The sequence below is a fragment of the Alligator mississippiensis genome, chromosome 8 (assembly GCF_030867095.1).
Source record: "Alligator mississippiensis isolate rAllMis1 chromosome 8, rAllMis1, whole genome shotgun sequence".
Classification (NCBI taxonomy): Eukaryota; Metazoa; Chordata; order Crocodylia; family Alligatoridae; genus Alligator; species Alligator mississippiensis.
This window is the reverse complement of record NC_081831.1, coordinates 9,913,420-9,930,948: the sequence shown is the minus strand read 5'-3', so window position 1 is coordinate 9,930,948 and position 17,529 is coordinate 9,913,420. Positions and strand designations below refer to the sequence as shown.

The 17,529-nt window shown below is 39.7% G+C and overlaps 1 protein-coding gene across 3 annotated transcripts in view; it reads right to left on the bottom strand.

Annotated features, from left to right (window-relative positions):
- The window catches only part of CA10 (carbonic anhydrase 10), a 352,521-nt gene that overhangs the window by 222,451 nt on the left and 112,541 nt on the right, over positions 1-17,529 (bottom strand). For all 3 annotated transcript variants that reach the window (XM_059732087.1, XM_014601951.3, XM_059732088.1), the window contains one exon: positions 4,980-5,122. In XM_059732087.1, the coding sequence (XP_059588070.1) occupies positions 4,980-5,122 (143 nt within the window). The remainder of the gene's footprint in view (positions 1-4,979; positions 5,123-17,529) is intronic.

Genomic DNA, 17,529 nt, shown 5'->3' with positions numbered 1-17,529 from the left:
AGGTAAGGGCTGGCATTTTTTGAGGATGCCTTATGTCTATAAAGATTGGGAACCATTAGGTTAGACATTAAGCAGGTCCCCCTTTCTACCCTGGAGGCCCAGGAGAAAGTAAATAAGATAGGGGGGCTGTGGTTCAGTGAGATGCTATTGCCCTGGGTTCCAGATTGAACTTTTACTCCCAAGGGGCCAGAAACAACCTCACTGCTATCATCCGTTTTATATAATAACTATTAAATGGAAGGTGCAATGAATGACCCCAAGAAGAGTCTGGATTGTATCTAACCTGTGGCCTTGTGGATGCAACACTTTGTCTAGCAACAGGAACTGCAAGTTCAAATCTCCTGTATGTGAGAGAGGCTTAAAAGCTGGATTTGCTTCTCTCTGGGTAAGTACTCTAGCAACTCAGTTATTAGGATTAAAATATTCTTCATTTTAGATGTGTGCAGAGTGAAATTAGAAACCAAAATAGTGCATGAGTGCCAAAAACTGCAGTTGATAACCTTGCCATTAAGATCCATAAAGTGAAATAGGACTCTGCCTTCATTTAATGTATGCACAAGCCAAATTTAATGCACACAGAAGCCAAATCCTGCTCACAATAACATGGGAAGAGCATCAATTAGTTTAACATCCATAGCTTGTACAAGTGAGATAAGGAGGCTTTAGTTCGCTGATATAATTCATCTCCTATGGCATGCCCTCAAAGTGTTGTTTTACTAGTAGTCAAATAGCAAAAAAAGAGTTCCTACCTTGTAGAAAATTCCAAGATGTAAATGCTGAAATAAATTCTGAATTCGAGCATATAAACAATCAGAAACTCTGTGGAAGGAGTAGAGACCCATGTGGAAATGGTACATGATAAGAAACACTCTAGAATGTCTTACATGTTTGTTAAGGAGTCTTTAGCCTCTGTGATCTTGGTTAAATACTGTACCTCCTATCACCTGTACTTTCATATTATCCTGTGTTACTAAAGGACTGAATAAAATAAGAGAATTGCTACATAAATGTAAGCCATGAGATATTAAAAATACCACTTTGTGCATCCTCATATTAACAGATGAAGTGTTAAGAAAGAATATATTACATCTGGGATTGCCAATACGTTCCAGCAGATCAAGACACTTTATTTCAAAATTAATCTTAGGGTTGAGAAAAACTGTAATCACATTTAAAAAAAAAAGGTGATAACCTTTAGTCATTTCCTGAATTTTTCCTGAATTCCTATCCTAAGTACATTTCTTAGAAGCAATAATTCATTCAGAGTAATCATACAACTATGTCCATTCAAATAACAGTGTCTGTTTGAATAGCACTTTTTGATAAAATCAAATTTTAAGAAATGAGTTGAATATGGCTCAGTCTTTGTCTATTAATTTTAACCAGTTTGTGTTCCCATTTTCAGGTTCTTTTTTTTAATTATGTATATATATCATTATACTTTTAACAAAGATAGCTGGAAAGAATGAGATAATTCATCACCTCACCTTACAATTAAAGGGCTCCAATGAGCTTTAAAATCATGTATGAGAAGAGCCTATCCTCTGTGACTAACGTCACACTAGATTATTACAAATGATCTAATTTGCTTTTCATTCTTTATTCGGGTGAACTTTTTGCGTTTCTCACTGAAAACTGAGCACTCTCATTGTACATCGCAAATACCGCTGTTACAATTCTACTTATGGGATCCAACTCAGCAGACCACTTACAGACATGCTTGAGCCTTGTTTTAAATTGCGGCCATAAATAATTTCTGGTCAATTACGTCAGGTTTCCGTGCATTAGCCCAATGCTGTAACGTCTGTTTCGTGCATTAGGCCAATGCTGTAACGTCTGTTTCAAAAACTGCAGAGGAAATTTGAAAAGAAACTTCCAAAGGCAATTTCATTACAAAAAAAATGGGACACATTTATTGGCCCTTTTAGGCAACAGTTTCCCTGAGAATGTACGCCGAAAAGATCTTTTTATTGCTAACTAAAAATATTTAAATATCTACAGACAGAACATAATGTTTCCTTAATACGGTGCATAGTTGTTTATTTAGTAATTTACATGAACTCATTCTGTGCATTTAAGGCTTAGACCCCATTTTGTAAAGGCTTTAATTGCTTGTTAAGAGGAAAAGTCAGCAGGGCTAAGTAGCCTGGACAGAGAGCCATGCTATATCTTGCTGCCAGTACTTAAGCTAGCGCTACATCAAGTTGCATTACACATTGTACCCTCTGGGCCTCAACTGTTTGTGAAAATGGGATGTGGACCTCTGAAGATCTTACTCACAAAGCACAAACAGCACGGGGACAATAAATTGAAGGGTGTTGTCATGGGTTAGCGTATGCCTAGAATATATCTTCACACCTATATCAAACTACAGCCTCGGTTGTGTTTGCTGAGTCTCATTTTGTTTATAAGACCATTCCTTGCTTGCAATTTAGCTTTGTAGCTCCCCTATTAGTGTGAAACATGGGACACCTCAGGCAAAGCTCTTGAACTTGCAGGAGGATTAGCAATGGAAGGTTCTCAACCCTTTCATTCAAATGAAAAAAAAATCCTTGGCCAAAAAACAGGCTAATAAGGCAAACCCTCCCTGCCAAATGAGTTGGTAACTAAGCAACTGATCACCTGATAGGAATTCAAGGCTAAGGAAATAGGTCATGGGGGGGGAAGGCGGGAGGGGGAGTGTATAAAAGGAAGACTCTCTCACTAAGTAGAAAGCAATGTTGTGTTAAGAGGAAGCAGGGCTGTAGGCTTCTTATAAGATGCTGACCAAATGTTAATGAGCATTCAAGAGTGCTGAGGCAGGTAATAGTTCCCCAGAGTTTATTGTTCTGCATGGTTTTGTGTCTCTCTTGTGCTGCTGAAAGTAAAGAATGAATGTTTTAAAACTTAATCTATGAAGTCTGAGTTCAATTTGGCTTCAGCTATCATGGGTCTTTACAGCAGTAACCCAGAGTACCCGGAGTGCTGGAGCTCCGGAGAAGGTGTGCTTAAGCTACTAGGAGAAAAAATTGGGGCTTGGGCAGCTGGACTCCCTTTTCCAAAAAGGGGAGAACAGTGTCCAGGGAGTAACCTAGAAGTCAAAGGAAAAATAGTGCCTCAAGCTTGCCTACAGAAAAATAAAACATGGATCCAGTATTGGGATCCACACAACTTGGGCATATCTCGTGCTTATTCCCAAAGACCTCTGCCCAAACTGCTTTTCCTCTAACTTGGTTATATTTTTAAATGAGGAAAGGGAATGGATTAATAACTTTAATCATATCTTCTAGTAACGATGTTAAAGCCTCTTAAATTTGGAGCAGGTGAACAACTGGTGAATAAACAGTTTCTCATGGTCTTGATCTTTATGGCATCCAACACTTGTCAAGTAAAAAAAAATAAAAAAAAATACAGTGAAACAAGGCTCTAATAAAGAACAAAATGGAACAAACTGAATTGTAATCCTCTAGCTGGAGAACTAGTAAGCCTTCCATAATTACGCCAGCTGAGGACTTCATCATTGAAAACCAAGTTTAAAAAGCTCTCCTTTCTTAGACTTCATTGTAATAAGATGCATTTGCTAAATTGTTTTATAGGGCAATTTGAGAACTCCATCAAGCTGTTTGTTTTGTTTTTAGAAGCATATTACAAGTTAACAGAAGTTGGAGGCTTAAATTAAAAATCCCAGTCCTTTTGGCAACTCCGCTGCAAATGAAACAAGGGCCTTACTTAGGGCCTTGTCACGCGGGACATTTAGTATGTGAATATCACATAACGTTTCACAGATTTAGCAAGTTAGATGTTCTGAGCAGTCACATGGTAATGCTTACTATGAAGGCTATGTGAACGGCTCATATTGTCGCTAGTTGCTCATAGTATCTCTGCAATGCAGGTCAATGTTGGTTCAATGTTATGGAGATGCTCCTTGGCCAAAAATGTTTTAAAGTTTGCTACAATACACACATACTTCTGGCACATGTTTTCCTTCATGAACATGCAGATACTAACCTTTTAAGTGCATTTACTACATGCTAAGTATAATGTGTGACATGGCCCTCAATTAACTTGATGGAAGTCTCATTGAACTCTGTGAGTAAGCCAAGTATCATTCGCAGTTCATCTGGTATATTCAAAAACTTTTACTTGCTGGGTTTTTTTCTTCTATGCTTTTTTTTTTCTCCTTTTTGTTTGCTTTCTAGTTAGTGCAATAGGGCCAGTTAACCCCAGTGTAGCGTAGGCATGAAAACTAACCTTTAGTGCAGTTGAACCAAAATGTTAGTCATATGTTTTAATGAGCCTGCCTAGCTCCCTCCCCAGCTTCTAGTTTAAAATGCATAGATGTCTCCACTTCACTTCGTAACATTTTGAATCAGATTCTTGTCGTCCCATATGTTCAAATACTATCATTACACTAATTGCATGATTGAGACCAGTGCAAGGGAAGAATTGGGCCACCTAAGGCTGATACGTCTGATATCTGCAACCCAGCTGCTTTAAAATCACCCCCATTCTGGATGGTGAAAACAGTACAGTCTAAATGTTTGCAACCTGCTTAATTTGCAGCAGAGTCAAGGATGAGTTGTGCAGATTTTTAAATGTAGCTTCTGCTTCCAAGGATGCTGCTCTTCTATTCAGCTCCAGCACGTCACCAGTCCTGTGCAGCTGTTTGCTGCGTATAGTCTCAGTCGGTCTGCAGGGCCTAAGAAAACTAACCCTATGAATGAATTACCCAGGTTCTGCTAGACCATTTCTGAATCCATAACATGAGCAGATGCATTTTAAGTGACGCTGCTATATGGCAATACTATCAAATTTTTGTTATCCCAAAGCACGTTTAATTTTGATCCATGCCGTGGAGATGTGCAGCTCTGACAATCTGGTATTTCTTAGGCTTTAGAGCTCATTGACATTAAAATGTGCTTCATAAATATAAAAAGTAGCAAATTGTTATTGATCTATTAAGTCCTCATTATTATATCAACACATGCTGGGGCACTTACCTTTCTGCCTCCTGTGTTTATGCGAAGTGGAGTGAGGAAGGGATCAAAGATCATATGGCTGGTTTCTATATTGACAGGTGACTGTCTTTTCCCAACCGAGCAAAGGTTCCAAGCTGAGTTGACCAATCCCCAGAAGGAAGGAACTAAAAATGGATGAAAAAGGGTACAAATTTAAGTGTCTGGAGGGAGAAAGGAGGAAATAAAAAAGCCTCAAAACAGATATGCAGGCAATTAAACTTCTTGCACCATGTATACATACACTAGGATCAAACTGGGGGGAAAATCAATACAGTAACTGAAACGTAATGCTTGATATATAAGAGCCCAAGTCTGCCAAAATGACTAGTTTAAGTATTGGCTAAGAGGGTATTTTTTTTCCTTCACTTAATCTACCTGGAATTAATCATGCCTGACTTTAGCTACGAGTTACTAGTTCCAAACCAGCACTAGGGACTGTATTTTTATATATATAATATGAAGTTTAAATAAGGTGCGAAACCTTTCTCTATTTTGATTGCTTCACCATACAAACTGAACTTTCTTTTAGGCTAATCCATAAAGGGGAAAAAGTTTTTATTATACTGAATTTTCAGATAATGTATTGTTACCTCGGTTCATAGTTGCTTCTGAACCCTACTTAAGATTATGCCAGTTGAGGGTTTTAGACAAACAGTTGGGATCTATAACTGCCTCAAGGTTTGTGTTTCAAATGCAAGCTTTTTGGTTGGGCAGCAATGTATGATTTCAGCTCAAATTATGCTAGAGTAAGACATGTTTTTGCGCACAAAAATAAATTGAGACACAAGAACATCTGCTAAGTATTTTTCTATTTCCGTATTTAGAAATATATCACAGATAGCTAGAATCCTCTCTTCTGAACTAAAAGAAGTTGGCAATTGGGAGGTTGGTTATTTCTCCCTGTGTTGACTGCCTTACCTGTGTGCATCTGATTATAGCTCACAGCTTCAGTCCCTTCATGATTTGGAGTTTATTGGCCACTTGTATCAATCAGAGCTATTTTCAGCTTTATGGACTGAGCTTGGGAAAGTTATTGTGGAGGACGACTCTTACACCTTGAGACCCTTCCTGTTTTGTGCATATTGAAATAAGTGATAATCCACATTTGCAAATGTGATAAACCTCATGCCTTGCTACAAAGCACCTCGGTAGTCCACCCGAGTACATATCACTGGACACATTTCCATTATGCTTAAAAGGCTCTGGTTACTTCCATGACGCTGAGAGTCAAATTGACTTAAATTCAGATTACAATCTACTATACAGAGCTACTGTAAACCCCAGGCCCTGTGGAAACTCAAGAAGAGGACCTGTTTTAACTTTCTTCCTTGAGGAAGCTGAGCTCTGATACAGACAGTTCACAAACTTGTTGTTGCACAAACTTTGAGTGAGTTCAAAATCCCCTCTCTCCCCAACACCGGTCTTAAAAAGGTCCTTTACAAGTGTGAGTAATTCCTCCCACCTCTGCCTCACAAGGAAACGATGTGCTTCATCTCTAGACATCCTGTTCCCTTCTCCCTCCCCCACCCCACTCCTCTGCCAGCCCTTTTACCCAAAGTTTATAGGCCGTAAGACATTCCTTAATTTATACTAATAATAGCTCAGGCAGCCATTGCAAGTGATATGCCTAGTTGTCAAATTTAAACAAACATACTTTGTTCATATTTTTTTTTAATTGGAGTGTTATTTTAATTTAGTTATGCTACAGTAACTTGTAATAATCATGAACTGCCATATGTTCTAAAAATACCACTTTTTTTCCTCTAAAACTTCATTGCAACTTTACCATGACATGCTGTGTGAAAAATGGGGAGAGAACAGCTTTTTACTCACTTTTGGAAGCATAAAACTCGGCTTTATTTGGATTAGCAAAATTCCCCTTGATATATTCTAACATCACGGCCAAGGATGCATGTATTTTCCCCATTACAATATGCTGTTTCAAAATGCATTAGTACTAATGGTGGAACTTGGGACATGTCACTTCAAAAAGATGGAAAATATTCACTGGAAGGGCTGAGTTGCTTGAATGGTAGCTCCCTGTTCATTGAGATTTTTTTTTTTTCTTAACAAGAAGAATATTTGGTAATAGAATTAAAAACATGCAAGGGATAATGTAAACTTTCTTTTTTCCCAGGTCTTATAACTGACACTTCACGAATGTTACTTACTGCAATAAAGAGTGTCAAGGGGAAGTGGGAATTACAAGATGACCAATGGTTAAAAAAATTAATGATGCCACTGGGGATGCCCAGAAAAAGATGTATGCCAAAATGGTTGCTGCAAGTGCTTGTTTTATTACTCTGATTTTGACAGGGCAATCTTGCGTTCTCCAGACGGCCTGCCACAACAGTCCACTACACGGAGGTCAAGAAAGTGGAGTTCTAACATGACACTTCACTGCAAAGGTCCTGATACCCTGACATGTAAGTCTAATCCACAATCCTTTCTTTTTTTCAGTGCCTAGATAATTCACTAAGTGCATCGCTATTTATTTACAGCTTACCTTGCCTAATGCATTTATCACTAGTCTCTTCCTTGATGCCCATGAGACCTTCCCTTGGTGATCACTAGATTCTGCTTGCTCTATAATTAAGAGTTAATAAGAGAACGAAGCCAGAGACCAGCTGAGAATTCCACAGTGGAATTAATTAGTGGGTGACAATATTAACAGCAAGCTGCCAAATGAAATGCTATCTTTCTGAGACAGGTGTGAAATTACTGATTTCTGAAGTGTGGACTACTACTTCTGTCTGTGCGAGTCTCAAACTCCAGGGAAAAAAATATTTGTAGATGTTGCTTTTTTTTCCCAGTGGTACAATATAAATACAGACTAGGCAGTGCTGGATAAGATCTTATGCTTAACTTTCTATGGAGTGGGGGTTTTTTTGGTTTGGTTTTTTTTTTTGTATATATACCGTGCCAAATACGTGGTTCATTAGTATTGTTGAATTTCCTCTTTTGGAAAAAAAGGGTAAACATGGTGACGTCGGCATGATAATCTAATGAACTGGCTCGTGAGCAGTCTTCGTTCATCCAGTGGAGGACGCTGGTACACGTGCATGACTGAACCTTAGAGGCACTGGAAGTCATCTACTACAAATTTTTCTTTAACTGAAGTGGGTTTGGGGAGATTGAGCAAGGTGTGTTCTCTCTCGGTGTTGGCGCACAGTTTCAAGGAGCAGAACCGGTGTTCAGAATCCATGAAGGAAGTCTAATGAGGCTTGATACAGTAGCAAAGGTGGGCGAGGCAGGGGATGCTTGACTAGTAATATGAATGACTGAAGTGATGAGTCTGAAAACTTGGACTGGAGAAAATTGGCAGGATACTTTCTATATGAAATAACAGGAGTTGGCTTTCCCCAGATGTTTGGGTTGCACACCGCCGACTGTCCCTCTCTGGCATCATGCAATTTGGGGTAATGCTGGCATAAGCTAACAAATTAGTGTTAGTAGATAGGCAGGTTTTGCATGCAACACTTATCACGTTCCCTGCGTGTTCTAATCCAGGGGTCAGCGGTGCTTCTGCAGCAGGGTGGCGGAGGGCTGCTTTAACAGAATACGTTTCCAAGCACAGGCCTGTGCTCCCCCTTCCTGCTTCCTGGATTTTGAGCCTGTCCAGGGCAGAAGACGGCCAGACTTTAGAGAGCATTTAAGACACCCATGGTTTTGTGACTGTTGGAGACCGAGGTGGCTGGCCTCGGGCAGGGAGGAATTGATGCACGGTTTTCACGAAGGTGGCACTATGGCTGGGTCTCCTATGCACCATCTGTTCTGGGTGCATTCATGCTGTGATAGTGCACCCTAGACTTAAAATCTGCCACATCGGCACTGTGTTCACTTCAAATTTGCTGTGGAAGACTGGAAGGACATATCAGACCTGAGAACAAAGTGTCACTCACCACCCCCCAAATGCAAAGCGCTCAACCTAGCGAGTGCTTAGAGATACTTGCCATTACTTTGAAATATGCTTGCAATTGCAGAGATGCTGCTCTGTGAGGCTTCTGCACCAACAATGTAATCTTTGCTTCTGAGCCATAAAACATACAGGTCTTTATTTAAAATAAAAATCCCATCTCTCTCTTCCTGCTCTTCCCCTCCTAGCTGTAGATTTACAACCCCATTCTCCATTCTGAGTCATGATTAATCTCTGTTAGAAGCCATTATTAATATATTTAAAGTTTTAAAAGGAAACCTAATGTTCCCTCCCTCAATACTCCACCTTCCTGCTCAGATTCACAGCCTACCTTTATTTTCAGCCCCTGTCGTCTCATTTTTTGTTAACTCTTTCAATTGTTTGCTGTTGATCTCTTACAATTCTTGTGCACGTGTTTTGTTCTTTCCGTATCAGCATTTCACAAATGAATATTCTGCATGTGATAGCAAGGAAATACCATGCTGTCTTGATATATACACCAGGGGGAAAAAGCAGTAAGACTTTAAAAAAACCCATGATTATGTATGGAGTGAAATAGTGTTGCCCTTACTTCTACAGAACACAATTGTATTTATGAAATGCCCACAAATCTCCCAACATTGCTTCCAAGCTCACATCGCAGAAAGGTGCTTTGATATAATATACAGCATCTTTCACTTAGTCTGCTTCACAGAATGCTCAACAGGCATACATACCTGTATTAGTGAGTTAAATAGCAGTAAGAGGGGAAAATAAATGAATAGTTAGGAATTAACAGTTTCCTATAACTGGGCGTGTCTACACATGCACTAATGCTGGCTTAAATTTAATGCACAATAAATTACTAAGCAGTAAGCGGGAATAGGCTGGCATCTACACATGCAGGCATTAAAGCACTTTAACACCGTGTGGGCTGACTTGGGACTCATTTTAGTCCCAAGTCAGTCCACACGCATAGTGTTACTGTGCATTACTGCACGGTAACTAATTGGGTGTGAATTTGATACCTGCACATCAAATGCAGGTATCAAATGTATGCAGGTATCAAATATATCAAATCAAATATATGCTCAAGTTGGCATAAGTTGCCATATTTACTGTGCAGTATGGGCGTGCATGTGTAGACACATGCCCATACTGCACCATAGTTTCGGTTGCTGTGCAGTAAACATGCATGTGAAGATGGTGATGTTTGGGAAAATGGTTGGGTGCTGGCTGAGGAGCCAGCCTTGGACTATAAGACGTGTTCAAATCCCTGTTCCATCACGTGTTTCAGGAGTTTTCTGGGTTGCCGTAAGCAAGTCACTTAGCTGGCAAACACAGAAAGACTGTTTAAAAAAACAAAAAGGGAAAATAGCAGTTTCATAATTTACAATACCCTGTGCAAATGAATACATTAACAATTGTGACGTACTCTAATACTACCATATAAGTAACTATGCCATGTCTTCACTGTAGCTAACTCCACACAAGTCAGCCTAACTGAAACGAGAACGGCCACGCTACAGAATGAGGGGATTAACAGCACTGACTGCATTAGTCCCTGATGAGATGTACTAACTTGAGCTCTAGCATCAACTCCTTAAGGGTGTAGCCAACCCACGTTAACCCCCTACCCCTTGACTGTAAGGGTTCCATGTGCTCTTCTGACCCCCTATAGCACCATGCTGCTTATGCTGGGGGCAAAAAGGAGGCTCTGTATTATTCATCACTGAAATCCTGTGAAACCTAATGATCAGATATTCCTCTCATGGTGTCTGTCAGTTAAATTGGTAACTAAGAAGTTTAAAATAGCTTTTACTGAACCTCTTCTATGTGACAAGTAAGGCATGAGATACATAGGCCTCTTCGTTGGGAAAGGAAAGCTGCACAAGCCTCTGAAAGAAGCCATGAGAGCCCATTAGCTATGTACTGTAGCCAAGGAAACTCACTCTCCAACTGGAGTACTGCAATGTTTCCAGTTCTCATTTTTGTTCCAACAAACTGGGACCAGTCCCAGTGTCATTCTGCTTTGGCACAGAGCCACGTTTTTTGGTTCTGCTCACGAGCACGTGGCTTGGGCTCTGCTTCTAACCCTACAGGTGGCTTAATGATTAATATGCTCAAATTTTGCCGTTCAGTTGCAATACTGGACTTCTGTACATCTATACATCATGCCTCTAGCACAGATAAATTGGGTAGAGCCTGCAAAAAAACAAGTAAATGACATTCCTGTGTGATATAGGGAAGTGTCATTGCCTCCACCCAACAGAGGGGAGTGAGGCACAGATGGATATAGATCCACAAAGGGACTTTCACAACTTGTCTTCAGAGCAGAACTCCTGCCCTAAAGGAAACTCTGAACCATGGAGAGGAAGACATGACGGTCTCTTGGTTCAGTTAGATAGGATTGATGCAAGAGATCAGATAACTGATTCTTTTGTCATTGCCGTTAGCAGAATGGTGTTGTGGTGTGAACCTCAAAGCTGAGACCTAACATCCAACTTATTAACACAGGGGGTTGCTGTATTTCTCTTGTCTCGGCTAGTTTGCTGCTGCTCACGGGCAGTTTCTCATGAAGACAGCACAGCAAACTTCTCTCCGTCTGGTCAGGAGTGACCAGAAGTGCGACTATTGGAGAGTTGGGGGCTTCTCAATTCTTATGCTGGTCTCAAATTTACACGTCAGAATTTTAGGGCTAAATTTTACCGTTCTTGCTCGCTCACCAAAGACAGGAGAACTTAGAAGAGGTTTAGGGACAGAGGAAGGTCAGACAAAACTCTAGTATTTTGCCCCTTTGGTTATCATTATTACACCTCTAATGGTCTTGCAAAATATTATGTTGGTTCCCTTGATAAAATACTTTCCATGTAACCTTCAACCAATAGTCGATTTTCTTAGCTGGGCTTCATGGTTTCCACGTAGAGATGCAGAACTGTTTTGCTGACACAACTTGCCATGTGACCCAAACTATTCTTGACATCTATAGCTCAGGAGTATTAACAGCTAATAGCACTTTTAAAGTTGGAAGAAGATGGGAAATCCTAGGTGCAACCAGGTTGGCCTAAGCTTTGTGTTCATATCATCCTGCCATAAGATCTTGTGTTCAAAAAGCGAAGCCACCAAAAAAAGCATGAATGGCAACTGTGAACTACTGCATGTTTCCTTGCATAGAGAGCAAGGGCTTTTGTCTAAACTGTTAACACCTAACAACTATCTAGCCTGATACTGGAATCAAGCCTGGTGGTTTCCATGTCTGGCTTTCCAGAATCATATTACTGACTGTTATATACTGATATCAGGTTCTCTCTCTTCTCCTCCTTCCCTCACAATCCTACAGACAAAAAACAGTAGCAAAATGAAAAAGAGGGGGGAGGCCCAGTAAAGGAAAGGGAAGAAGAAGTGTTCCGTGATGTCTGCAATTAATTAGGTTCTGGGGCTGGTAACACACAGAATGATTTCGGTACAGGACCGTGATGAGGTTGTTTTGCAGCTGTCAGTGTGACAGGTAATAGCAGTGTGCCAACAGCAGAGCATAAAATATCAGGCAGCCTAGAGCAGCCCAATAGAGGGAGAAGATGAGGTACAGAATGACAAAGAAGGCAGAGCAGAGACCAGAAGCAGATACACAATACTCATTTTTGCAGCTTTAAGTGGATGTTTATAATGACCACCTGATACGGTGGGGTTAGATATCCCATTTTTATAAACGGCGTGCCTAATGTGCATCAGAAGGTAGGATTTGGTCCTGGCAAGAGAAGCAATTTGTTGGAAAAATATATTCCTGGCTTTATTTATTTATTTTTTTTTACTGTTTTGAAAATATTAAAATATGCTGCTTGGCATCATTAAGATCTGCAAACAGTTACTATATGGTGGAAGCTGATAAATTGCAGTTATTCAACTTTGCAATACTGGAAGACTACTTTCCTCTTATGCTGCATTATGGAGAAAATTCCATTGTGTAGCATCGACTTCCTGTACCAAAGATAAGAGATTTAAGACTCCAGGGTTCTACATAAACTAGGAAATAACGACAGTATCTTATTTATTGCCAAGTAGTAACTTACTAATTGATGACTTTCTAATAAGGCTCACAGTATAATGGCACTGACAGGAGCAATTAAGTCCGGGAAAGCAAAACTGCCATATACAGAAGTTGGCTTCTTGGAAAATTGTTACTTAAACTTTGAAAAGTGTGATATATTCCCCACCCCCCCAAATTGAAGTAACTCTATTTTTGGAATTCGTGAGCTGAAATAAAAAACAGCACACTTTATTCATGCAGCAGATTCTTGTTTGTATATTTAAGCTATAAAATTGTAGCCATAGTAAAAAAAAACAACAAAAAAAAACACAATCAGATGATATTTGTGCAGTAATTATTCTTGCCCTGTGTAATTACTGGTCCCTCAGATAAAATCTCAAGATAGTTTATTGAAGCTGGGACTTGAAACCACAGAGTGAAGAAGCTATCTATATACATCTATAAAGCAGTCCATTAATTATTTCCACCTACTCAACTTCAAGAAAATTACCATACTAATGCCTCTGGATAACCACATGACCTACTCTGCTTCTACATAAAAGCCAAACGTAAAGTCATAAAGACTTTAAGAGGCATAAATCAGGGACACGCAAGAAATGACAACGTGTAGAATAGCATTCATGGAAGTAATTGGTCACAGAAATCTGTAGTTCGTGGTAATATTAGGAAGTGCAATTTCTTGGAAATTTGGGAACTAAGAGAGGATATTCTAATACCTTTTTAACAGACCAAGAGTATATAAGATGAAATAGAGTTTGGACAGTACAACAATCATGTCATTATCACTACTTAAATGACTGATTAAAAACCATAGATGTATTTTTTTCCCCCAGTATCTTGGAACATATATAAAGCATAAAAACATTCAACACTGGCTGCATATTATTGCTCACAACCCCACCTGACTCGATTCTGCTCTCAATCATCCGGGTAAAACTTAAGTTTAAACTTTTAACTAGAATTTTGGTGGCGACCTGGGAGAAGCTTTAAAGAATAAAGGAAGACTAGGTTGAACAAAAACACTATACTTCTATGAGATGGCTCAACAGTCCTATCTTAAAGGGAGTCAAATACTCTGCAGAGGGGGAACGCTGCTGGGGAGTGCCATGTAGTGATGACAAAGGATGACGAACGTCTGGATCAGATTCAAATGAAAACAAAACATTTGCTTATTCCAGAGAGTACCATGTTATCATAATTGCTGAATTACTACAATAAGCAGTAGTGCCTTGCATCCCATGATTTCAAGGTGTTTTACAAAGCCATAACTCGCCTTGGAAAGAGAGTTATAAATAATAATATCCATTTTGCAACAGACTAAACTTAAACACAGAGGAGTCGCTCAACCAAATTTAACCCAACAAATCAGTATTAAAGTCAGGAATAAAAACCAAATTCAGGATTTATAAAGAAGTTCAATATCTATATGTCTTGATCCGCTGTCTTCTGTATTTCCCAATTCTTTATCATAAAAGAATTATAAACGACACACCCAGATGTACAACTCTGTCAAAAATGAAAAGAGGAAAACAAAAAGACTACTAAATCAAAATAGGGAGAAGGGAAAGACACAAAACCATGCTCATCTTCTGCTGTGTCTGGAACAAAGACGCTCTGAAATATCCTCTTGGCTTTACCTTTTAATAATGCAGAAATGGGCAGCTATAATTTAAGCCCTCCTCAATTAAGAGTATTACCTGGAAAACTATTTAGTAATAATAATTCGTAACCTTTAACCTTGCAAAGCATTTGCTTATGTTCCTGCACCCATTGAGAATACCAGTGTAGGTGAGAGACGGGCATTTTTCCCCATTACATAGAAATTAATTTTCCCCTTTATAAACCAGGGTAATCATGGGGAAGAATTTCTGCCTCAGTGGGGTTACATTTAACATATACTAACCTGGGCACTGACAGATGATTTTGGTTATTTCCAACCACTGAAAATGATCAAAATTTACTTACGGGCTTTTCATTGCCGCTATATACAGGGATGAACCATCTGTTATGCCTCTTCTCTATGCTATTCCCTAATATGCCAATTGTGTGTGTTCATTGCCAGGAAGGGGCCCCATTGATGGAAGTGTGACCAAATGCAGGGCTGAACTGCTTGCTAGGAATACGACATTAAGAGTTGTTAGTACCACTACATACATATTTTTAGCATACTTATTTCTCATTCCAAACAAACAACCTAAGGGCAAATTTAAGTATTTATCTGGAGAAATATTAAAAAGACTTGTTGCTGCTGGCAGTTCTATCATTGTCGTTGTGAAAGACTAAACTCACAGAAGGAATATGCTAGCTCCTGATGGGGGGGAATTAAAAAGTAATTTGATTTCAAAGGTAAAAAAACAACTGAGATGCTTAGTGGAGCTGGCCTGGCCAGTTCATCAGAGTGCTGATCTTTAATGAACAAACCCTTCAAAGTTCAACAGTTTTGGGGGGTGGAAATCTGGCCCCAAGCTTCAGTACACCAGTCAGTCATGCATCGGGCTTCCTCAGAATACCTGCCAATGTCTGGAAGCCTTGTACTAATAGCTAGCCACATCAATGACTTGCCACTTGGTTGGCAGTTTCTAATCAAACCCGGTCAACCCCTCGGGAATCGATCACTGACAAAGATTGGCATTAGCAAAGAAGCGATTTGGTAGCTCAGCCGAGTCCCCCTCCAGCTGCCAAATAAGTGTGCAATCGCAACAGAATTGCCTGCCATTCGCTTGAACGAGGAGAGCAGGGACGGGACCAGAAGAAGGTTAGGAAGAACAGAGAAAAGATGGAAAGGCATCAACTAAGGGATGGGGCGTTGGACTGAAACTTAGAGAACTGGGTTCTGTTCCCAGCTTGGCCATGAACTTCTGCTATCCTTTCTGTTCTAACTGCAAGCTCTTTAAGTTGTTGCTGCGGCATCTAATCGCGACTATAGCTCGAATACTAATGCACGACATTTAAAGCGGTGTGAATGAGGAGTGAGCTTTTCTAGACGACAGAGGGAAGTGTGGCTAGAAGGCAAGAGCTAAAGAATGGAGTCATTTGAGTCTCTTGCGGTTTAAAGACAAGAGGAAGATAGTTTATTCAGACAATAATTCAAGCTCCGTTCTGTAGGTTCAGCTTTATTTTAATGTATTTGGATATTATTGTTCCTTTTGCTGAAAAATATGAAAGAAGGTTAAAAAAAAACGACTTACAAAAGGTAGGGCAAATTTATTCTGCTAAGGCACTTCTTGATCTATACTCTGATACCACAGTTCTTAGGACAACTGTGTTAATACATAAAACACTACTATGAATTTCAAAACTAAGACATTTTCACCGTTTTTGCTTGACATGAAGTCATGATGCATCTTCCTCTTGGTGTGAATCCGTAAGACTGCAGACTTCTCCACGTAGAGGACAATCGCTGGTAGAAATCGTCAGCTTGAGTGTAATTTTAGTTGTATGCATCTGTATCTGTTAATTCTCGCAATAGTCAAACTTCAGGCACAGTAGACTTGCTCTGATTAAACTAGCTTGCGGTGGTCTGGTAATGCTTTAGGATAACAAGTTTCCAGATACAAACAAGCCAGCGTTGGTGTCTCGAGCATTGCCCACAAGTTCATTTGTCCATGCCACTGGAGGGTACAGATAAGCACGGAAAATAGTTCATTATTTTCTCTCTAGAGGTGGCACTAAATTAGAGTTCATTTATCTGAGAGTGTTGCAGTTGAAAGGAGGCTTCAGCACTTCCCATCTAGTGCAAATCTCATCACTTTTTAACTTTACTATTACTGCTTTCAGATTTAGTCCCCTGAAAAATACTCTAGTTAGGCCTATTATCTGTAAAGAGTCTGAAGTTTCAGCTCGGCGTAACTTCATCCTTGCTTCCATGGTAACCTGTCATGCAGGTGGAGCACGCGATGGCTCTGTCCTGCAGACTTCAGTGGCTTCCATTTTTGGGTGCATTTAAGGATTTAGGCATGAACAGCTGAATGGTGAGAGGCCACTTGGACTTTACACACTTTCTTGGTTGATTCTGATCTACTTGCACAATCCAACGATGAGCCACCACTTTGTGTTTGAGAAGTAGAGGCGAGGTGTTCTTACTGAGCCTTCTTTTGCTTTTCATTCCCCTACTGCTCTGCATAAGCTACATTTGTGAACCACATGCGAGACCTAATGAAGTTGTTCTCTCCTGGTGCTTCCTCCTCCCCTCCCAACTCATCAATTCCCATAATTTTTCTCCAATGAGATGAAAGGGTGACGTCAAATCCCATAACTTTTCTCCAATGAGATGAAAGGATGACTAAGCTGGGAAGAGTTTCTAGCTGATGCAGTCTTTATCATTTTTAATAATTTTTTTATTGCACCCAAAAACTGAAAAAATATATTCTAATGAACACCTATTTAAAACCATCACTTTTAGCGGTGCCTAGAGCTGTTGCATAACAAAACACATGACCTAATTTTCTGAAATATAGAAGAACTGATTACAGTGGGAGTGGGGACTAGTCATTTTTTCCTTGAAAACTGGACTTCATATGTAGCTGTCTTATTTTGGGCACTGAATTCTAAAAATTCAGTCAGATGTACTTGGCTCATGGCTACATCTC